Raw genomic sequence first — 24,296 nt, 5'->3', positions numbered from 1 at the left:
TTATTCATTAAAGCATCACAAAGTTGCCTAAAAGTGATTCTATAGAACTCAGGGGATCAGTAACCGTTAGACAGTGCATGGTCATGTGGCACCACAACGTTATTCCTTCCAGCATCTAGGTCAAGGGTTACTGGCTGTACTGCTGCCCATTAACTTGACTTTATTAAGGAACTAGAATTCTTGGTGGGACAGAGAGATATTAGTAACAGAATGAGAGTGCAGAATCTAATTGTGGAACCTTTGTTGGCAGTATTATGTTCATAAAACAAGATTCTATTAGTGTGGAAAAATGAAAGTAAAATAAAACTTGTCATGAAAGACCAAAAAGCCATTATTGTGCATAAACTGAAAAAGAGATGGAAAATAATTATAAAGTTACAGAGAGCAAAAACAGGGCAGGAAGATATAATCCAAACCTTAGATTGTGAGGCCCTCCTTCTGTACCAGTAGTTCTTAATCTGTGTCAAAAGCGATTAGACGTTTTGTGTACAGTATTGTTGATTTTCAATAGAGTCTTTATTAATAAATGCAGTGAGATAAGGCCCCCATCTTATACATGGACAGAAATACAACATATTTTACAGTAAAAAAAAAAATACCTAAATTAAATAGCCTGCATACATAACTGCGGACTGTCAGAGTTTTACTGTAATCTTTCCACAAATGAACAAAAATATGATCGTGGTTATCTATGATGAATGAGGTCCTAATCCCCATATGATGTAGTCACAAAAATTTGTTGTAAGTAATAAACTTTTTTTGAGGGTTTGGCTTTAAAATTTTGTAGCTTCCTCAATACAAAAAGACTTCTAGACAACTTTTTGACCTTACGTGCAGAATTAGCCCCTTTCCTTATTTGGGACAGAATCTCTACTGTAAGTCATGCATACGCTGTTGCGGAACCTTCTCAAAGTAATCTGTTTCTGCTTCTCCTCACATAGCTCTCAGGCATAAATGCTAATATGTCTCCCTGCCAGCTGTTTGGTTACTTAAAATGTTCTGAATGACCTTCAGTGGCCACTATGCATTATAAACGCGTCCTGTCACTTTTTGGTTGAGGCAATGCAGGTCTACAAATTCACCATGGGTTTAAATGTCTTGCATGAGCTATCCCAATATGTGAAGGCAATGTAGCAATAATTCTCTCTTTTATTACTTGTAATTATGTTGCCTCATATAACCATAGCGAGCAAAGCTTTGAGAAAAGTGGAGTCAAATAAGAAAAGCATTTACACGGCTGAAACACCAGCTGACCCATTTACCTCAGTCCATAGAAGCAGAAATATTATATCATAATATCAATAAAATGTATGAAAACTTCACTGCTAACTGTGACAACCAAAAGTTAAATTTAAAGCCCATGTGCTTAATAGCAAAATGTACTTTTAAGAGCAAACAATTTGATCTATGCTCTGCGCTAGCTTAATTGTTGGTATATGCATAGATCCAAACATACAAAAAATGCTTCACAGTATACCAATATGTAAACCTATTAGCTGTCATTAGGATAATGAAAGGATAATTGACTGGTGTGCCATAAAGAATTTTCTACTAACATTTATATTTATATAAATTATGCTACATACAAGCCCTACTAAACTATTCATGTGACCAGAGGCGTACCTAGAGTATTTGGCACCCGAGGCGGATCCTATATTTGACATCCCCCACCCCACACTTTAAAATAGAAAAACACCTTCACTCTCTCACACTCTCTCTCAATGTCTACCTTCTCCACAGACCGCTTCTGTATACCCGTTTCCTTTCCTGCTGCTCTGCTTCTTCTCTTGCCTCTTCTTCTTTCTTTTGTCTTTTTTCTATGGGCGCTTCTCATTGTGCTTTCTATCTTTGTCCACTTCTATGTGAACCAGGTCTCCTGGAGCACTTCCACAAAAGGACGGACCTGCAGGGCACACCCTGTCCCTTGATTGAAGGAACTGGGGCTGTCCCTGTGGCTCCGCCCTTTTGCAGAAGTTCTTTGAGAGGCCAAAATAATGAAGACAGATTCGCAGAATAAGATACGTTTCTGCTCCTTCTTTCTTCGCAAATCTATCTGCCTCTAATTGGGGAGAAGATGTGCCCGGAGGCTCTTCCCTTTTGCAGAAGTGCTCTGGGATGCCTGGTTCATGGAGAAGGGGACAAAGAAAAAAGACACGGGGAGAGTGTGTAGCACTGCCTTGATGAGTGGCCCCCTCACCCCCCACGCCAATGCCACTGCATGTGGCTATATCATAAGCAATTGTAGCTAATACTAGATATACTTCCTTACTGATTAAAATTTTGCAGAACCAGAATATCTGTGGAGGGTATCTACAAAAAAAGAGATTAAAAAGTTGTCTTCTCACCATAGCAACCAAATGGAATTGTCTTCGTGTCTGAACTATTCCTTTGGTTTTTAGGGTTCACCCCATTTTGCACCAGAATTGCTTTTTAGACATGAAATCCGGTGTTGGATTGGACCTGGCTCTTTCACATTAGTCCGTGATATCCAGAACCATGGGTAAAATGGCAATATTTCTAGGATCAGCTTGAATATCAACTTGGATATCAGGTGCTTCACAGGTGGTATCCCTTTATCTCTTCAGATGTAAAGCATGTTTAGACAGAACAAGAAGGCAAAATGTCTTTTAGAGGGAATGATGTCTGATTATGTGCATGTGAAAGGTATATGTAATCTTAGCACAGCTTATTTAAGAAAATGTTGCCTAGAGGCAGACTATATTCGGGTGGTGCACTACCACTTCTTTGTAAGAGGTTAAATTGGAAGTTCAGTTGAAGTTGCAGAGAGTCCAATGATGTAAGAGGTTAAATTGGAAGTTCAGTTGAAGTTGCAGAGAGTCCAATGATGTAACAGCATCAGCATATTCGGTTTTATGCAAATATACTATATCAGGGTCACCAATGGACTTCACCTGTGAGTCTACTCCTGGTAGCTTTGTACTGTAATAGTTAAATGGATAAATTCAAGCATAATGGTATTGACTCATCCTATAGCTTTTAATGGAACACATACCCTGGAATTAATGTATCTAATGGAACCAGCGAAGACAAATGGCTGAAAATACCAATATGCTAAGTTATGATAAACTGTCATTTTTCAACAAAGTATACAAATACCAACAAATTAATATTGCTAGAATGACCCCCAGGCATTTATCACTGGTATTGTCTGGTAAGCGCTATAATTCCTATGGCATCATCAAGACGAAATGTATTCTGAACTTGTATACAGTATCATTAAGAGGTCACAGTCCATCGTTACCTACATTCAACGGGCAGAGAGAGCAACTCATTTGAAGTAATTAATCAAACTGCAGCCACGCAGAGGTCTGAATGAAGGCTGTGCTAATGGAGTCATTAGTAAACCGGAGCTGTTAATTCATCAAGGGGCAAATATGTAGGATCTAATGGTCAGTATAATTTCTGTAACTTGGGTGGGATGTAAAGCACTTAAAAATTGATTCCTTATCCTTGCAGACATCTCCTTAGAGACACCTGTGTGCGTAACGTACCTAATAATCTCCATAATCAGCCAATATCTTCATTTAAGAAACAATTTCTATGTCAGAGAAAATACTGTCATGCTTTATTCTTTTGCTTTACTTGCCCACTTAAAATCTTTATCCATGAAATAAATGAAAAGCCCCTCTTTTTTAAAGTAATTTCTCTGGTAACTAAGCACATGGTCATGTTACAAAAGTGAAAGATACATCTTTTGTTTTTGAATAGTGTTCACATATGGTATTACTCTACTGTGTGTTGATGAATTAATTCCAAGCTGTTTATGTATATTATCACTAACTATGTACCATCTGTAATAAAACAGTATAGTTTAAATAGTTAAGCAGTATTATTCTGAATGTCTAGCATCAAACTTTGGTTACGTAAAAATGTTTCTTCTAATGTACCAAAGCAAACATTGCATTTTAAGTTGTTTTCTTTTTGCTCCCAGCCGTGAAACATATTTGTGAGGATGGTGGTGATTTGGTAAAAAATGGCTTCACAGATGTAAAAGTAAAATATTACGTGTTTCAGTATTATGGCAAGACAACCCTCTGTCAAAGAAGGCTTAATTTGTGGCTTTCTAAACAGATTTCCATGTGCTTACATAACTATATCCTAAAAGAGATCCTGGTAGAGACATACAGTTATCAATATAATTAACCATTACAGGGACAGGGACAGATGACCTAGGGACAGTCACTGTAAGATTGTAACCTCTAACAACTTCCACCATCCTCTAGGAATTTTATTTTAACATGGTCACAGGTTGTAAATACTACATTTTTATTTTTACTATGCATTTATTGGTAACTGTGTGAGATCATCTGTACAATGTGAGGTAATTGTTTCCTCTGCTTTTCCTGACACACAGGACACTGAACTTCTTAACACAGCCATCTTGACAGGAAGGGCAATGTCTATCCCTGTGAAGGTGGTAGCTGTACAGGAAGATGGCTCTGTGATTGATGTGTCTGACTCCACCGAGTGCAAGTCAGCAGATGAAGATGTCATAAAGGTGAGATTTCTCTTCAATGCCATTAATTTAAGGATAAGAACACCATGGAGTGTGTGTCTGCACCTTGCACAGCTGCCAAAAAAAACGGGCTTAAACAGAGACTCCTGCTTAGTGCGGTTTTGTCCTCTTGTGATATTATTTTATTTAAAATCTTTAAAGACCAAAACATAAAAAATGTTTTTAAGCAGAAGAATGGTTGGACAACTCACCAAAAAATGAAATAAAAAAAATCACAATGTGTAGGATGTCGGAGCCTTTAATGGTATGTAAAATATTTTTTATTTAAATGATCAGTAAGTGGAATCATGTTGGTGGTTTGGGTTTTACATCAGGTGTATCAATAAAACTACAATATGGGGAGCCCAGTGAACAACGGTGTATGAATGTGCATAGCACACCGTAAATAGATGTTTTGCTGATACTCTTGAACTCCTCAATAATGAAAGCTAAGCATACTATAATTTACTTACAGGACTGAATTTTTATAATACACAGAACTTCAATGTGTACTCTGCATTATTTTTTTTATATTTTGAGACAATCGCAAGGCATATGTATAATTTCATATGTTTCTATAATTCTGAATAATGTGCATCACAAGCTCTGGTTTCCCCTAAGCGAGATATGCTCCAAAGTCTTCTAGACTTATGATGATAGTACAACATCCACAGCATCCATGATGGCTTCAAGGCATTTTACTACTTCAGCACTGAAGGAATCCGAGTAGAGGGAAAACACCGCACAGAAATTGGTTTCAAATTTAATTTTTTTGTGACCTCAGACTCCAACCCTGAGGACTTACCTTTTACAATCAGTGCTGTAATAGTAGCTATATCTGTTCTGCAGATGCAGCTTCTAACTCTCTCTAAGTTAATTTCTTAAATCAACGCTTAGAGTAAGTCTATTCTTTCCCATTTATTGATTCTGCTTGCAAACATCCAAGATCCACTCATCATCTTTGTCTAAGACGTTCTCTGAAAGTTGAGAATTACAGCTTATTCCCCCTGATTTATATTGGCATGAAAGCTGTAAATCAGATCCGTCTACCTAGAACATAAATGTTCTACTCATCTTTTTTTCCCCACAGTATTGTTAAAGAATGTGACAGAGCAGACCGCTTGTCACCGTAAGTCACATTAACTCTTTTAGATTGTCTCTACATCTGTCCGTTTGCTGGACTGATTCTAAACAGTGCTAGAAGTAGTTGATATTATTGCATTTTAATAAACTAACACTAGTTATGCAAATGTTGCAGATAGAACTAAAACACGTTGTAAGCTAACATTTGAATCTAACATTTTTTAAAACTTATATTTCATTATTTTGTGTTTACAGAGAATACAGATATATTACAATCAGTGACTGTATATCATAGATACAATGAATGTATTGGATCTAGAATAAATCAAGAATATCCCAGTCTGGAATTACATTTTGTATGGTGTAGAAATATGTTTGTGCAGAAGTTATTAAACAGCTCAACATTTGTACATTCTGTATGATTAAAAAAAACATTGTGAACCAAAAATAAAATAACTTAAAGAAGCATGCAGTAACTATGTACTGGATAATAACAGTAAAAAAATCTAGTTGCACCAGCTTAGCAACTTTGTGGGTCTCAAAGATTTTTCTTTATACTGTTAATTTACCAACAGCTTCTCAATAGTTCGAATCTATCTCATATGCTTGAACCATATGGGAGATTTTCTCCACAGGCCTTATGAGCTTCTGGAACATCTAGACTATATTCAGTTGTGGAGAGCCACACCTTTTCAAAGTGACTTCTTTAATAACCAATAAAATATATATCATGAGGTTTTTTCACATCTATAATCCTGAATAACTTAAACAATACATATCAACAAACCTTCTGCCCCTGCTGTTATTCCCTAGCTTCCACTTTTGGTCTCTCATGGTTGATCACCTCCACCAAACATTCTGATGGCCACATTTTTTAACACTCCCTTCTCTCTGTGTGACTCCCACCTTCTATTCTACTACCTTATAACTCCAACAACCCTCCTCTACCCCAAAGCCTCTGCAAACCAAACATAACCTCTGTGACCTTACACTACTATAACTGTATAACACTTCTGCTTCTCCTGTCCAACATCTCTACCTACTTGTGCACAGATGTTGTCATACACACTAGCCTCAGGTATAGAAGAGGTTGCTAATGCTGTTATGTGCCACATAACATGCATTCCACTTCAGCCTTTGGTACTCCACACAGAACCTTCAAAAGTCCTCTTTGAAGACCCAAGATTATTATTATTGTTATTTATTTAATATATATAGTGCCATCAAATTTCGTAGCGCTGTACAACGGGTGGACAGGACATAAGAAGTAGTATGTAACATAACAATTTGACTTACAGAGACAACAGGTGAGGAGGGGCCAGCTCAAACAAGTTTACAATCTAGAGGGATTTAGGGTGTATTACACAATAGGTAAAAGTGCCGTTGTTAGGGATTGACCAGCCATACTAGTAAAAGTATCGCAGGAGAGGGACTAGGAAAGGTGAGCAAAAGGAATATGGGAGGGCGTTAATGTGCTATGTTGTGCTAAGCGTCCTTAAAGAAGTGGGTCTTGAGGGACTCTTTGAAGGAATAAAGGCACGGAGAAAGACGGATAGCATTCCAGAGGATAGGGGCAGCCCTTGAGAATTGTAAGTGTGCATGAGAGCTAGAAATCAAAGGAGAGGATAGAAGGAGATCATTGGATGAGCGGAGAGACCGGTGTGGAGCGTATTTAGAGATGAGTGATGATATGTAGGTGGGGGAACTGCTGTGGAGGGCTTTGAAAGTAAGAATAAGGATCTTGAAATGAATCCTGAAGTGCACAGACAGCAAGTGAAGAGACTGACAGAGGGGAGAGGTGTTAGTGAAGCGATGGGAGAGGAAGATAAGTCTGGCAGTAACATTCATGGTGGATTGTAGAGGGGTGAGACAGTTAAGAGGGAGACCAGCTAAGACAGAGTTACAATACTCAAGGTGGGAGATAATAAGGGCATGGATGAGAGCCTTAGTGGCATGCTGTGTTAGGAAGGCACGGATGCGGGCAATGTTTTTAAGATGGAGACGGTAGTTTTATCAGCTGCACAGGACTACATCCTGTGGTTTGAACTGAAGTTGCTCTATAAGCTAGGAGACCCAAATATTTTTCTGGTTGCTTCAAACAAACACTGCTCTCTCAGCCATCCCACTGGCCTGCAGGTAATGCGGAAGTAGAGTGGAGAAAATCACACTCTCTACTGAAGGATCTGAACTCCATCCCATTGTTGCTCACTAACTTCAATAGTATACCCGACCTAAGACACATGCTTTGAGGCGGTTGATGACAGCCATGCTGGTTACCTCACACCAAGTTCCTTTCAAAAGCCAGGGACTCAGCATGAATAGGAACATCTATAAAATAGTAAAAATATAAAATAATGTAAATTCAGATGTTCTTTCAAACTGTGTCCAAAAATAAACTAATACGCTAATAAGGAACATACTTTATCAAATAAAAACATAAAAATAACACTACACAATGGAGGGCAGTCTTGCCGCATTGCCAATAGTGAAGAAAGAAAATCTGCGATGTGCAAAGCAGAATACAGGTGGGATATGGATCAAAGAACCACTTTTGTCGTTCAGGTTATATTTCAGTTTGTGTCCCTGAAATCACAACAAAGTTTTCTTCAACAATTTTAAAGTTCTCCTAAGCGGCATTTGCAAAAAGTAAGTAGGTCATATTGTGACAGAATGATGTGACCTTCCATCCCCAGGAGTCTGTCTCCTGCACATAGCACTAATTGGGAATTTCACAGCATGTATCTTTGGAACACAATGAAAATGAAAGTCATACAACGTCCATCACTTGAACATCTTTATTCTAAGGGTAAAGTAAAAACTGAAGTTTGTGTATTGAACGCTCATTTTGATACATTGGTTGTTTAATAAGTGTTAAAGAACATAATCACTTGTTAGGGCATGTACATATAAACTTTGGCATTTGTATTACATTACAGCCTTTAAGACAGGGAGACATGACGAGGAGACAAACACAGTACACTGCACAGATGTTAAAGTTTCTCTTTTATCACTAAATGAATGTCACAGAATTTTCATAGAATGCCAAATAAAATAGTTTTTCTTGTACATGATGCTGGTATGTTGATGGAATCTGAATATCCACCCATAATATGTTTGAGTTACCTGTCAGTCTTCCTAAGCTGTTGAATTTGTGTGACGTAACCGCTCTAGCTAGCTCTATGCACATGGACATGAGGCAGATCTATGTAGCAGCAAAACCATTCTTCTGATTTACATAAATAATTAGCCAAGTTGCTTATTTCACCAGGAATGTCTACCTGCAGCAAACCTTTGCTCGTCTGCATGTCAGGGCTCACCTTTGTGTTAGGCGACGCCTTTGCCATTTGCCTGCAGCCTCAACGGTGAAGTCTCAAGTCCATAATAGCAGAGGTCTTCTGCAATGCCTCTTCGAAGTATTGTGACAGCTCCATCACCACATGCCACCTCGTCCGATGTTCACTTCACACGCTAGGCCCAAATTGGTTGGTGCAGTCACAAACGTTTTGCCCGTGCACATGCGTATGAAGGCCTCATTTGATCCTGTGTTACGTTGTTTCAAGATGAAAATTGCTATTACGTTTTGGGACTTCAGTTATTCACTGCCTTAAGTTTGTGTAACTTCTTGTTCTGCTGCAGTAGTTTTTCTTGTTTGATCATAGTTATCTAACTTGACCTGTTTATTGACTGTTTTTTATTGGCTCCTGCCTTCCCGAATAGCTTCCCGAATAGCGTGACGATTCTGCTCTATTGTTCCGACTCGGCCTGTCCAGCGACCTTGTTGTTGTCTTCTATTTTGGTAAATTCTAAACATCCATGCTAAACAGTGTTTGACCTGGTCCAACTACCGAGATTGCTCCTGTCCACTGATTCGTCTTGCTCCAGCTGTACCATCCAAAGCTATCTCTGCACCTGGGTTCCCGTTTGACATATTCGTTACAATGCAGAAACACGTACCTTAACTTTGAGACATTTTGTAATAATAAAAATATTAAAAAGAAATGGTAAAATCACTTGCCGAGATGCTTAGGTTTCATTAAATCAGAGTAGAATATGAAGTCAACTCCAGAAATGTTTTATTCATCCTAAGTCCCCGACTATAAGTATCCATACATGTGTTACAAATACATACAATGCATGTTTAACATAAACACAATTTGTAACTTAAAAATTGGAACATAAACTTAAAAAAAATAAAAATAATGTGTGACCCTTGAGACAGCCAGGTTGCACTATTTTTATATGAAAGGACATAATAGCATTAATTTGTTCATTGATATGGCTTTTCATCCAGGCACGATCTAAAGGATTTTGCAAAATATCCGCCAGCATTTAGTTCTTTTGTCCTCGCAAATTCATGGTGGCTTTTCAAAGTTCCGCAACAGTGAACCTGTTTGAGTGATCTGCTTATATATATTCTTAGACTAAACTCAGTCCTCCCACATGCCCTCTTTGATAATCCCCTTTAAACCCAAAAGGATACAGCTACCGTTGTGGGCAATTAAAAAAGATTTCCAGTGCACATTAAAATATTTTTGTCCAGAATTTTTAGATCTTCAGTATAAATTGACTTTCATTTCATTTCAAAGTGATGTCTCCTTTCTTTTCAGTATGTTTTACTGCAAACTCAGAAATATTTCAAATATTATTTCAAGATACAGTGGATAGTAACACTTTAAAGATGCAGGTGGATCACAGTTTTCCCCTTGTAGCATCAAACCCACCTTAGTTTAATCTTTTTTTTCAGCAATGTAGCCAGTGAACCATTGCTTTTGTTACTTTGTGATGCATGTTTTCTTACATAAATTAGTCATTTTGACACAACTTAAAAATAGTTCTACATTAAAAGTGCAGAAATAATTTTTTGAAATTAATTACACTGCATCCTCTGCGTCCTAGCAATTTACAACACAGTGTAGATGAGCATCCTTTAAATTATTGACACATGTATCAATGCTAACTAATTATTGCATTGGTTCAACCAGTGTCACGCCAGAATAAAGAGGTATAATATTATTATTATTGTTATTATTTCATTGTATTTCCAGTCTCTTACATTCTGCATTATTTTAAATGCTGCAAGCTATGTTGCTCATGGAAGTGACGGCTTAGGTTTCTAGCTGTCAAAATTGAACTTGTAATATTCATTATCCACAATACATGAGCTCATTGGAACAAATGGGGAGTAAGGACATGAAGATGCCCATTGAATGCACCCCCTTTACCAGTTGCAAGTCCCCACATATTATACCTGTCCTTCTAGCAAATGCTGGGATTAGTGAATCTGTCCGAATGCGTTATTATCCAATTTAAGGGGGGAGGACTCTCCCACTTTATATAATTACATTTGTAGTTGTAAAACAACTTTAACTTGAATTGATAATTAATGTACAATTGAGGATGCGGATCTATTAAGTATATCAATGGAAAGCCTATATATTTAGGACTTATCCCCTACAGTCGCTAGTCAGTCCAGTAACAGTTAAGGGCTGCACACTGCCCATACCTGAGATTGATGGAAAGATTCAGTTATTTAGTAACACCCTGCAGTGATAACAGTCGAGTAGCGCTGCTTGAACATCTTGTTTTTTTGTTGTTGTTATCGTGTCTAAATGCTATTCTGCTGACATGAAACAATCCTTTTGTACTCTCCTGCCAATTTAATTCCAGCCTCATCCAACATATCCTGGATGTGAACATGTAAATAATGTAGCTCTAAACAATACATTTTCTGTTTTCCAGCAGAGAAATGCACACATGTATTTAAATGAAGCTTTACTTCATATGCACCACAAGTCGGAAATGTGATTGTATTAAGCATTTCCTGTTTACAGGTAGTATAGTGTATATTTTTTGTCTATTTTTTAAGTCAGAAGGAATAATCCAAACAACTCTTTTGGACAGATCTTTAATGTTATTGGTCTACAATAAACCAGTCATCTTAGTGCAGGGCCTTCTGCGTAGGCCCTCCGTGGGAAACACATTTAGTACTATTCCCTACTTCTAGAAGGGAAGGTGTAACAGCACACAAGTATTTACTGAAATATTTATATGTGGAGCCCCCCACAAGTATCCCTGGCTTCCTCTACCTACCTGTTGCAAATCAAAGACTGTAAGCTCAAAAGGGCAGGGCGCTCTTCTCCTTCTATACCAGTATGTTTTAACGTGTTAATATTGTCATCTTAAATTGTCTTTGTAATGTAATAAATGTAATGTTGTAGTTGATGTATCCTACGCTTGAAGGTGTCCCAAGATTACTGCAAGTATCATAGTGTATTATATTGATTTATAGCACATTCTGAAATATAAAGGTTGTTTACTAAGAAGAAACTTTTGCGGGACAGTTTGAAAGAGAGATGCCGTGCACTATGAAGGGACAACCATCGTTATTTTTTCCTGCAAACATGGCTGAGTGACCCTGTATGATGCATATCCAATCAGCAAAGTGATTTTTTAGGCTTTTCACTGATTTCACACAAGGTTATTGTAGCTCTAAAAGGTGGAGTTTCCGTGGCGTTCTCTCCCCGATTCTCTAATCTGGGGTTGGGAGATTACCAGAAGCTCCACAATTTCGGGGGAAGTTAAGACAGGGTTGCCTTAGGGCAAAATGGTGAAGCTTCCAGTTACATCCTCTACCCTGACCCTCCAATCAGGAGAGAAGACGTCATCAGAAGGTCCACCATTTTCCGCGGAGGTTATGTCCGCGGAGATGCAAATGAAGAAAGGAGGGAGAAGAAAGAAGAGAAAAAAAAGAACAAGAAGATGCAAGACCTGTGATACTTTTTACTTAGTGAATTTTTGCACCGGATCCCATATGCTTCGGCACCCTTTGGGAGAGAGTTCACTATGCTACAGGTCTGGAGCTACTCCCAAGTTTGTTGGAGCTAAATTATGCTAAGAATGTGGGTTGGGCAGAGTAGGTGGAGCTTTGTGGGGCAGTGGGTGTGATACATTTTCAAGCCGTTCTACAAAGTGTCCCTGGAAAAAGTTTTCGAATATTGGCAACTATGGGACACCCTTTAATTCAAATCTATGGTTTCTTTTACTCAGTAGTATTTCTAAATCATGTAAACATAAACATTGGCCTACTATTTGATAATGGTTCAATTAATATTTAGCAGCTACCAGATGGCTTATTCTGTTAATATAAAATTATTAGTTATACTCAGTAGAATTTCTGCTTCACTAAACCTTGGGCTGACTGGTGTTTATACCCCAGATGCATTTTTCATGCAGTCTGCCTTTACACTTACTAGTTATGGTCTTAAAACAAGTTATGTTTTTACATTACATTTTATTCATAGAGTGCTTGCAGATTCTGGGATGCTGTTACAATAGGCGAGAGTGAAAAATTAACAATTAATATTGAGAATATAAGACTGACAATAACTTAAGTCTTCAGTCCTGGAAATCGCAAATACATAAAATCAAAACCCTTAAAATTACACAGGTGTTTATTTTCATACACTCATGTTTCTCCAGGCAACTTGAATATTCTGCTGATTATGATACGGAGATACTATGCGCAATATATTTTTGTGGTCACATAGTGTCCAGCCATTCATATCCAGCTGGTGGTGCAATATTGGCCAGTGGCACATCTGGCCCACTAGGCATTTGCTGGGTGTGCCAGATGACCTATAGCGACTTTTGTCTTGTGTATAAACACCTTGTTTTTCCCCAAATAAAAGTTAGTTTGCTTTGTGCCTGAGCTGGTGTCATGTCGTTACGTTGGTGGTTCGTTTGCAGCTGGTTTACCCAGGTGGCAGTGACAGCCAGGGATGTCGTGCTAGACCCCTAGTTCTTATTACATATACCTAGAGGAATTAATAGTGTTTTAAAGGCAAAAGGTGGTCACACCAAATATTGATTTGATTTAGATTTTTCTTTACATTTTGTTAAATGCTAAAAACAAGCTATTAACATGTACATTTTTGAAAGCATTCTTCCTTTACAGCATTCTTTCACAGCTGCCTAAAACTAGTGCACAGTGAATATTCTTACATAGGACTTACAAATATTATAATCCTTAGTGGCATCATACTACTATAAAATAAATTATTAAATAATAAAATCATACATAAATGCAATAATGTACTAATAAATTTATTGTGCTCTGGGAGTTAATAAGGGAAAACCTATTTGTACATTACAAATGTTTTGCACACATTAGTAGTAATTACATATACTCACTGGCCACTTTATTGGGTACACCTGTTCAATTGCTTGTTAACACGAATAGCTAATCGGCCAATCATATGGCAGCAACTCAATGCATTTAAGCATGTGGATGAGGTCAAGAAAACTTGCTGAAGTGCAAACCAAGCATCAGAATGGGGAAGAAAGGGGATTTAAGTGACTTAGAATGTGGCATGGCTGTTGGTGCCAGATGGGCTGGTCTGAGTATTTCAGAAACTGCTGTTCTACTGGGATTTTGACGCACAACCATCTCTAGGGTTTACAGAGAATGGTCCAAAAAAATATCCAGTGAGCGGCAGTTGTGTGGACAAAAATGCCTTGTTGATGTCAGAGGTCAGAGGAGAATGGGCAGACTGGTTCGAGATGTCAGAAAGCCAACAGTAACTCAAATAACCACTCGTTACAACCAAAGTATGCAGAATACCATCTCTGAACGCACAACACATCAAACCTTAAAGTAGATGGGTTACAGCAGCAGAAGACCTCACTGGGTGCTACTCCTGTCAGCTAAGAACAGGAAACTGAGGCTACAATTCGCACAGGCTCACGAAAATTGGACAATGGAAGACTGGAAGAACGTTGCCTGTTCTGATGAGTCTAGATTTCAGCTGTAACATTCAGATGGCAGGGTCAGTCTTTGGCGTAAACAACATAAAAGCATGTATCCATTTTGCCTTGTATCAACGGTTCAAGCTGGTGGTGTAATGGTGGGGGACATTTTCTTGGCACACTTTGGGCCCCTTAGTTCCAATTGAGCATCTTTTAAATGCTAAAGCCTACCTGAGTATTCTTGCTGACCATGTCCATCGTTTTATGACCACAGTGTACCCATCTTCTGATGGCTACTTCCAGCAGGATAATGCACCATGTCACAAAGCTCGCATCATCTTGCACTTGTTTCTTGAATACGACCATGACTCCAGTGGCCTCCACAGTCATCAGCTCTCAATCTAATAGAGCACTTCTGCAGCAACTGTGTGATGCCATCTTGTCCATATGGACCAAAATCTCTGAGGAATGTTTCCAGCACCTTGTAGAAGGTATGCCATGAAGAATAAAGGCTGTTCTAAAGGTAAAAGGGGGTCCACCTAATAAAGTGGCCAGTGAGTGTATGTGTCTAATTTATCTTAAAGGGTAAAGAGGTGGTAGCATTGCAAGGGTTATTTTAAACCCCCTTTAATTCAGGGCACCCTAGGGAAAATAATTTTAAGGGACCCGTTTAGGATCTGACTGTAGATAAGAACCATTTGGCCCATCGAGTCTGTCCATTTTTCCTGATTTAAAGATTTCGACTTTAATCAGTACTTGGTCTTGTCTTAAATTCAGGGTAGTTTTATTCCTTGCATGTTTAAATTCCCTTACTGTATTAGCACCTAACACTTCCCAGTAAAGTAAACCTTCCTTACATTACATCAAAGTATCTGACCCTGTACTTTAAGATTAAGACCTCTTGTTCTAACCCTCCTTTCAAATAAGCTTCTCTCCTGTACTTTGTTAAATCCCCTTAAGTATTTAAACGCCTCTAATACATGGCTCCTCATTCTTCTTTACTCCGAGCTATATATATTAAAATCACTTATCCTCTCCGGATAATTTTTATCCTGCAAAATACTTATCGTTTTTGTAGCCCTTCTCTGAATTCTCTCCATTGTGTAAATATGCTTCAAATGGGATCTCCAGAACTGTACACAATACTCTAGGTGAGGTCTAACTACTAGGGTGACCACATTTTATTTCTGCCATTAAGGGACACATTATGAAGCAGATGAGATTACACACACAGATATATTATTTATATTATATATAAACCTCACAAACACACTGATTCATATATACACACCATCACAAATAAAATGTTTTTTTATATAAATTATTAGGATGCCTTGAAAACCACGTTGACTTCAGATTTAATAATATATTTATATTGTAATATACATACAATCATTACAGACATTAGCAGATTCAGAGAATTAACCCATCTATTACCAGACAGTACAAACTGACAAACACAGTGACACACACATACATGGTGCTGGGTACAGCTTACACTGAGCTTGGTGTGAAGGAGGGACTCAGCCTATCAGGAGAGACTTCTATAATTTCAGCCATTCAGGAGAGTTAAGAAGTCTCTCTCCACCTCAGTCCTGGATTGAGGCTGCCTGGGACCCAGGACTTAAATTCCCATTGTGGGACTGTCCCGAACAATCCAGTACATGTTGTCACACTACTAAACAAAGATATCTAATAATGTAGAAAAAACACCTCAATGTACTGCTACTCTCAGCCTAGAACCCTGCTAGCTTTTCTAACACTTTATTGCATGGATCGCTCACTTTTGTCATTGAAAAGTATTACTCCTCTTCTATTGGCACTGACAGAACAGGACCTGTAAAGCTGCATTCTGCGTTGGGATTTGTTTTTGCATTATTGCATTATTTTACATTTGCCATACTGTCGACCATTCTTCTAATTTACTTAAATCATTTGCCATTTGACTTGTTCAACCAGGAAGGTCTACCCTGTTGCAGACCATAGTATTATCTGCAAAAACACATACCCTGTCATCAGGACCTTCTGCAATATCACTGTTATGGATCCCTATCCAGATCTCTGAGGTACCCACTAGTAATAAGACTTCTTAGCTCTACTGTAACTTTGCCTTAGCTGTGTGTTTCCTGGTTTTAACCTGTGGTTTTGATCTTTGTTTCTGTTTTGCCCTGTGTACCTCACCTGATTGATTATCCAGATTCTGACCTTTGGCTTGGACTGTGACTATTCTTTGGATCATATCTTGGATTGTTTTACCTGTGTATGACCTTGGCTTATCTGCCAGTCTCCGCTGCCAGCCTCTGCTGCTGTCTGCCAGTCTCCACTGCCATCTGCCAGCCTCCTCTGCTGGCCTCGGCTGCCGTCTGCCAGCCTCCGCCTGCTATCGGCCTGCTGTCATCTGCCAGCCCTCTAGCCCTCTGTCATCTGCTAGCCTCTGTCTGCCAACTACCATCTGCAATTTACCTGCAGCACACTACCTGTTCCTCGGCCCACTGCTGTCTGCGAGTCCTGTTCTTCAAGATGGCACCTAGAAAGAAGCCTAAAGCTGGTTGCATACTGCTTTTTGCAATCAGGCACTTCTATAATGGCCTGCCCCACACAGGGTTCTGAGACTGAACCTGTCCCCGTGCAGAGACCCCTATCAGACCCGGTACCCACGGTCATGACAACTGGTCTATACTCCCTGAACCTTGCCCTATTGACCATACCTATCCAGTTACCTGTTTACTTGCCAGTTACTTGTGACCCTTCAATTGGATTTGCCGGTTATGACTTCAGCCTATTTATTGGACTTTTTGCTGATGGAAGAGCCTATTTGCTGACATCCTGGCCTGACTAGACTTTGGATTTGAATACCCTTATGCTCCTGTTACCCAGTTATCTTGACCTTTAGTCTAAGGTATCCTCTGGCTCTGATATTGCAGTCTATATTTTTGCTCACCTATGTTGCTTTCTGAACTACATGCACCCTGCACCTGGTTACCTTTGTTTCGCATTCTGCCCTTGGATTGCCTGTCTATCTAGGTCTCAATGGGTGGGTTGTGGCCATTTCCTGTCTATGGTTACTTATTCTGTGCAACGGACCATTTAAGGTCCTGATACGACGATTGCATTATCCTTTGAACTATTTTCATATCCAAACCAAAAGACCGCAATGTGAGTTCCGCTCCAGCCACATTTGTGGCCAATCCTGCCCGCTCCCGCCACATTTGTGGCCAATCATGCCCGCCTCCTTACCTGATTTCTCGCGCAGTACCGCAAGGCTGCCCTCGAGTTGTTCCCTCACAGCGTCTCTTCTCTTGCTCCGCCCAGGAACAAAGCGGAGTCACAGGAAGTGGCGTCACATCACGTGACTCCGTTTTGTTCCTGGGCAGAGCAAGATTGGAGACACTGTAAGGGAGCAGCGAGAAGGCAGCCTTGCGGCACTGCGCGGGATTACCGGGACCCGCAGGTACAGTGCCTGACCGCCCGCTCCCGCCCGCAGCCCCAACAAGACCCGCCTCCCAATGCAGTCCTCTACTTCCAACTACTAATGTAACACTTATTGGTCTGTAGTTGGCTGAGTCTTCCCTGCTACCTTTATTGAAGTGGTACAACAATTGCCAATTTTCAGTCTTCTGAAACTACTCCTGCCAATAGTGGCTGGTCAAGTAAGTCTGCTAAAGCTTTTGCCAGAACACTTTAGAGCTCTTTTAATAACTTTGGATGTATTCTATTAGGTCCCAAGGATTTGTCTGTTTTTACCTTGGAGAGTTCACACAGAACCGTTTCCTCTGTAAACACACCTGTTTTACAACTCTCCCTATTTCTCTTTGCTAACTGGGGGTCCTTTCCCTTTACCTTCATCTACGAAAATTGAACAAAATTATTTATTTAAGCACTCAACTAGAAATTTTACCTTATTTATATAACATCCATAATTTGCCTTTAGTTTAATTATTCATGGTTTATGTTTTCTTCTTTCACTTTCTAAAAAGATTGTAACTTACTTTTCTGCTAACCTGGAAATGTTGTTTGTTTTGGTGCATCTTATAATGTGTTTTACCTCTCAAAGCTTAACTTTATATTTGCTCCCATCTTCCTTATTTTGAGTCTGTTTGTAGTTCCTAAAAGCTACCCAATTCTCCTTCAATATATTTGCCACATCTTTTTTTTTCATTTAGCTTTACTAATAAGTTTAAAATCATGCCTTTAGCACAGCATCTCTTAAATAGCTCAATTTCTCCTGGTGTGTCACAACCTCCCCAGCTGATCGACGGGACTACGCAGGCAGCCGTCGCTTAAGTGGAACAGAGACCTTGATTCGGCTAGCTGTTTCCTGGCTGCCTGCAGCAGATCTCTGCTTCATGAGATTACCCCTTCTCAAGGGCCTGCTAAAAGCTGAAACTTACCAGGTTTGTCAGGAACTAGTCAAAGAAACCAATCAATGCGGGAGAAGGTAAGTCTCATAAAGAGATCCACAATCTTTCTTCTGGACTGTAGTCCTTCCAATGTATCAGATACCAGATGGAATTCTGATCTTTTCTGGAATCTAGAATGGCCTGTACTTCATTTTCAATATGTGAGTAAACCTTAACTGATTTAGGACAAGGTGTTCGTTTAGTGAATTTGTTGCAGGTAAGAGGCTTGAGTAAAGAGACATGAAGGACGCAAGGTATACAAAGGGAGGGAGGAAAATGCAATTCATATGCCACAGGATTGATTCGACAAAGGACTCAGAAGGAACAAAAGTAATGAGCATACCTGGGATTGCCGGGTGCCCCCCCCGACATCAGCAGGACCGCCCACCGACGTCAACGGGAACTCCCCTGACCTCAGCAGGACTGCCCAGGACTGCGCACTGACGTCAGTGTGCAGTCGTGGCCATGTCCCGCAAGGGAAGGCTCCAGGTAGCCGGAGCAGAGAAGTTCCCAGGTATGGTAATGAGGCGCAAGCTTCATAGAAGGAACTTTGTTTGATTTTTAGTGGATACGAACACTCCAGCAGTACGAAGGAGCAAGTCTCTGATGATGATTTGCCTGTCATTCATAGATCCTAGAGGCTTTAGCAATGCCTGCTAAATCATATCACAGAGTGCTGGTAATTGGGTAACATACTGATCCACTGCAGGAACTGGTTTGTGGCTGACCAAGGAGGGAAATGAAGAGGGATGAAATATATAATTGAAGAAGAAGGATTATGTTTTAGAGGCTTCATGAGGAGCACTATATTCCTGGCAAATTCAGTTCCTGGCCAAAGCTCAGTTGTATCCAGTCAGCCTGGTGATCCCCTACAAACAAGAGATATTGATCCAACAACTGATTAGTTCTTTAATTGATCCCATTCATTTGAGAGTTGTATGCAGAGGAGTAGGCCAAGGAGATTTCCATTGCAGGACATGAATATTCTCCAAAAGCTAGACTATTGCCTGAAAGCCGTGAAGACGAACAAGTATCTTTAAGAAAAATAGTAACCGATTCAGGGGCAGAGGGTAGTTTGGGTAGAGAGATAAAATAAGCCAATTTTGAAAAACAATCCACCAAGATAACAGTGGAGATGGGAAGATCAACTCCATGGCCAGATGGGTCCAGGCAGGGACTTTGCTGGTGGCACACAGGAGACATGTGAAGAGAAATCTGTTTGAACTTCAGGCAAACAATAATATCTTGAGATGTCCTGGGTGCATTCAGCACTAGAATGTCCCAATTAGCGGAATGAATGCATCTATGCCAGAACTTTAAATCTTTCTATTAGGCCATTTATTGTGGACTATGGCACCAGACAGGAACTTCAAAATTAACGTGCACAATGGGATCCAGAGCATGTTTGTAAAACAGTGAAGCACTACCTTTTCGCTTGTCAATACTTGTACTGCAATGCAATCATCAGGTCATTTCCATCCCAAAACACTAAAAAGACACAAAACGATTGAAAGACGAACTCACGTACTGGCATCATGCTGTTATGTGTGAGTTTTTGTGAAGAGAGCGTACATAAGCAGAGGAGCACTTATGCTGGAACTACATTACCTTACTTCTAAATTTTTTGAGCACAGACAATATAAAATAATGAATTTTAATCTAGAAAGAAATAATGACCAACAAGCTTCCCAACGATTTAACCTTTCAGCTTTTGTAAGATATTTCAAATTCTTTTGATCTGTAAGAATAGTAATTTCTTGAACAGGATTTCTTGCCCCAACCAACAGATGTCGCCATTGCTGGAGAGCCAAAACAATTACCCACGGTGCAATTACCCACATCGTAGTTAATCCCAGGAGGTGAGATAGTTACAATGCACAAGGATAAAGCTTGTCTTGGAATTCATTCTGTTGGGACACATTACCTCCCACTCCAATCTCAGAGGCATCGACTGTGACCGTGAAAGGTTGGGAAACAGGATGAATTAATACCTAGCTGTAGCAAAGATCTTTTCAGCTGAATTAACTATTGTGATAATGACAAGCTGGTTAACAGAAATGACAAAATCTCCAAAATTGTTAGGTATGGGTTTACATTATATATAGAAAAACGTTGCGGATAAGAGAATCCCATACTGAAGGAAGTGTATGTCTGATGAATTTACCATTGGGTTAGTTAAAATGCACATTTGGAACGTTCACTTAAATGTATACATGTCCCTAAAACTTTAGTCTCCCATAGGACACAGGGACAATATTTATAGGCTTCAAAATAACAAAGCGGTTTCTTTGGAAAGTAGAAAATACTGACTAAAATGGCTGGAAGACTGTAACAGTATAATTGACTTGATCTCAGTACACAACAAACCGTTTATTCAAGTACAAGCAGCATTGTTTATGTTTAGACCTAGCATAAATCAATATGACATCCAACAGTTTAACGGACAAGGTCTAGCAAGGCTCCAAATGCTCACTGTGTTTAGTTTCAAAATAAAGTAAGAGGGTTTTATAATACAAGATTAGTTATGGCTCATCTTTTAATTCTGCTTATGACTATAGCATGTATTTATATTTCTATGCATTGGTCATTGGTTATTGTTATCTCAGACACGAGGAAAGGTAAAGAAGCCTCAAGTCTTCTTCACTGTCTATGGTCAGAAATGATACTATGGTGTCTGGGATGTTACTACACTCAGAAGTCTATGCCACCATAATATAAGGGTAGTCTCTAATATGAATTTATTTTTTTCATCAAAGCCCTGACTGTTTATGCGTATAATCCCATGCATAGTATTTCTGTGCTTTGATAAAGCCATTTTGCAGATAAGCTAATTAAAAAGTCTAAATTAATAAATTGTTACCACCTGGTTTTGTAGAGATGTGCAGGGCTTTATTGAAACACCATTAGTATGCCTAATTGTGCCTAATTGCACAATTGCTTAAGGGCTAATTGACTTCAAGAAATCTGAACAAATGTGGCTGATCAAATTGATGAGTCAAGATAATAACATGTGCAAGCAGGCATACAAAGAAAAATGCCCAGTTTTCTTACAGGACTCTTTAAAGAATGGAAAAATGTTAAATCTTATGCACAGAGCTGTGATTTGGTCTCTGCTGCAAGTGTAATTTGAATGTGTGCATGTGTATTATGGTTCAAAAATGTATGTGAATTGCACGATGCCTGTTGAGGGTATATGAGTGGAGAGCAGAAAATATATGTCAATACTTTTATAAAACAAATTTACTTCCTTTTAAGGACGGGCAGGATGTTGAACAGGGGTTGAGGCATCCACTCTCTGAAGCGGTCACAGTGCTTCCTGGGGTGGGTGTTCGGTGTCACTGAATGCCTCGCTATCAAGGCATTTCAGCAACACCATTGAAGCTTAGGAGGCAATTGTTGACAGTGTATGGTGGACGTTGACGCCCCGGGGAGGGGCCAGACATGGACCCTGATGCCGATCTCGGTGTTGCTAAATGCCTGGACATCGAAGCATTACAGCAACACCGTTTAAGTGAAAAAAGTGATTGTAGATCACTAAGCTTGTTTAATGCCATGCCCTGCCAGGCATGTAATTGTGTGTTAACTGACCGTTTTTGTGTGACGTGTCTGGCATGTCATTGGTCATTAAGGAGCTAAAGTACTCTGTGGGTACTTTTATATGCAAACAAAGTAAAAATAAAGCACTTACCTGACGTATAACTTGTAGTCCTGCTGCAGCAGCTGGCCTCCTTCTTCATAGTATGACATTTTTTTGACACAAATTTCGTGCATGACATTTAACTGGAGGATCTGGATTCTGTAGAATCCCTTCATGCATTTGCAAAAAGGACAACATGAAGATAAAAAGGGACCATAGGTCTATCATATGCATTAAAGTGCCTGTGATGGCTGCAGTGTCTCTTTAAGTTTTCCTGTCTTCATCATGGTCGAAATTCAAAACTTTTGTTTTGGGGATTATTCTCCCAAAAGAAGACTACGTAAAATGCAAAAATGTACCTTCTTCAGAATGACCACAAATCACCAACACTAAAACACTAGTAATCTTTTACTAACAAAATTATTGGTTTCTCCCATGGATTGGATTTTTTTTTGCTTCCTTACTAATTTACAATAACAGAGAGATTGTAGCATCCTATCCTATCCTGGAGCTTTTTTCCCATCAATATTCTCAAGTCACAAAATAGATCAGGGAAAAAGAGGGACTAATGGTGTCCAGTTAGTCACTAGCAGGGAAGGGTCGTCAATTCAAATGGCTTCACTAACCACCCTCTTCTCAATTACTCCTCCAATTTTACCCCTACCATTCTTTCAATTTACCAAATTCCAAAGACCATTAACACTCTGTTTTCAGTTTCAGCTGTTGTCAATAAGCGTTAACAAGGGGGAGAAAAAAATATACCTGTGGAATGCAGCTCCATGACACTTTTCTAGGAATTAACACATTTGTCGTCAATGCAAGTTAACAGAGAAAAATAAATATACCTGCTCTGCACAAGCTGAAAGCAGCTCCATGACACTTTTCTAGGAATTATCAGCAAAACAGTGTGACTTATTTCAGGCTACAAAAAGTGTTTTGAGCAGACAAAGCTATTTTTGTTTTCCTTGCAACTGGTCCACAAATGTTAAATCTAAGATACAGTTGGTGTTTTATAGAGAAGAAAAAACCCTGATTTCTAAAGTTCCTTTGCCAATACAGAAATGTTACGAGTGGTATTATTATTATTATGATATAAATTGTCATTATTTTACGTGTTTTAACACTGAACTTCTGTTTCTGTTAGGAAAAAATATCTGTGTTTTCCTTTCACACCGTTTGAAATGAGGAAGTGCAGAAAAAGATAAAGAAGTGTAATATTTAAATTGCAATCACTTTAATGTTCTCAGCCAGAGAACTATAATCTTTTTCACAATGCATAGAAACAAATGTGTAATTTTGGGGGATGTGATTGAAAATTGTTTTAATCAGTCCTTGGGACGAGGTCCCCTTGCTTTTTCTGATTATTTTGGAGGACAAACCTTGATTCAAGTGGATTCTTTGAATTCCAAATAAGATTTTACATCAATGAAAAGCTGATGACATTAAGAATTAATGAACCACATTATGTCCTCTTAAACATGTAATTGAAAACCAGTGACCATATCACACCAGCGGAAAAAGATAGTTGGCAAAAAATATAACGATATTGTGATTCTGTTTTTTCATTGAAGGTAAACATTTATGATAACAAAATGTGAATTGTTTTGGTACAGAAACCCCTTTCTGAGGAAGCCAGGCGAAATTTGCTTTTTTACACTTTTGTCTGTAATATTGGGCTTCTGCATACCCAGAGGGTAAAATGTATATTTTAATTATGGTTTGAATAAATGCAAATGGTGTTTGGAATAGAGTTCATAGTTTTTGGACCATGGCATGTACCCGCTTAGGAGGACAATTATTGGATTGAAGGACAAATTTGTTGAGGCAGTAGGGCATCGTGTTTTAAGATATGTATGGAGCTATATTTCATTTCTTCTTGTCAGGGCATTTTCATTTAGTACGGTTACTTTGTTAC

At 39.0% G+C, this 24,296-nt stretch overlaps 1 protein-coding gene across 1 annotated transcript in view; it reads left to right on the top strand.

Moving 5' to 3' along the window:
• TMEM132B (transmembrane protein 132B) overlaps positions 1–24,296 on the top strand; it is a 254,075-nt gene that overhangs the window by 218,327 nt on the left and 11,452 nt on the right. Inside the window, exon 5 of the mRNA XM_053471844.1 lies at positions 4,376–4,519. Within this exon, the coding sequence (XP_053327819.1) occupies positions 4,376–4,519 (144 nt within the window). The remainder of the gene's footprint in view (positions 1–4,375; positions 4,520–24,296) is intronic.

The sequence above is a fragment of the Spea bombifrons genome, chromosome 1 (assembly GCF_027358695.1).
Source record: "Spea bombifrons isolate aSpeBom1 chromosome 1, aSpeBom1.2.pri, whole genome shotgun sequence".
Classification (NCBI taxonomy): domain Eukaryota; kingdom Metazoa; phylum Chordata; class Amphibia; order Anura; family Pelobatidae; genus Spea; species Spea bombifrons.
The sequence above is the reverse complement of the archived record's forward strand: the minus strand, read 5'-3'. Positions and strand labels throughout refer to the sequence as shown.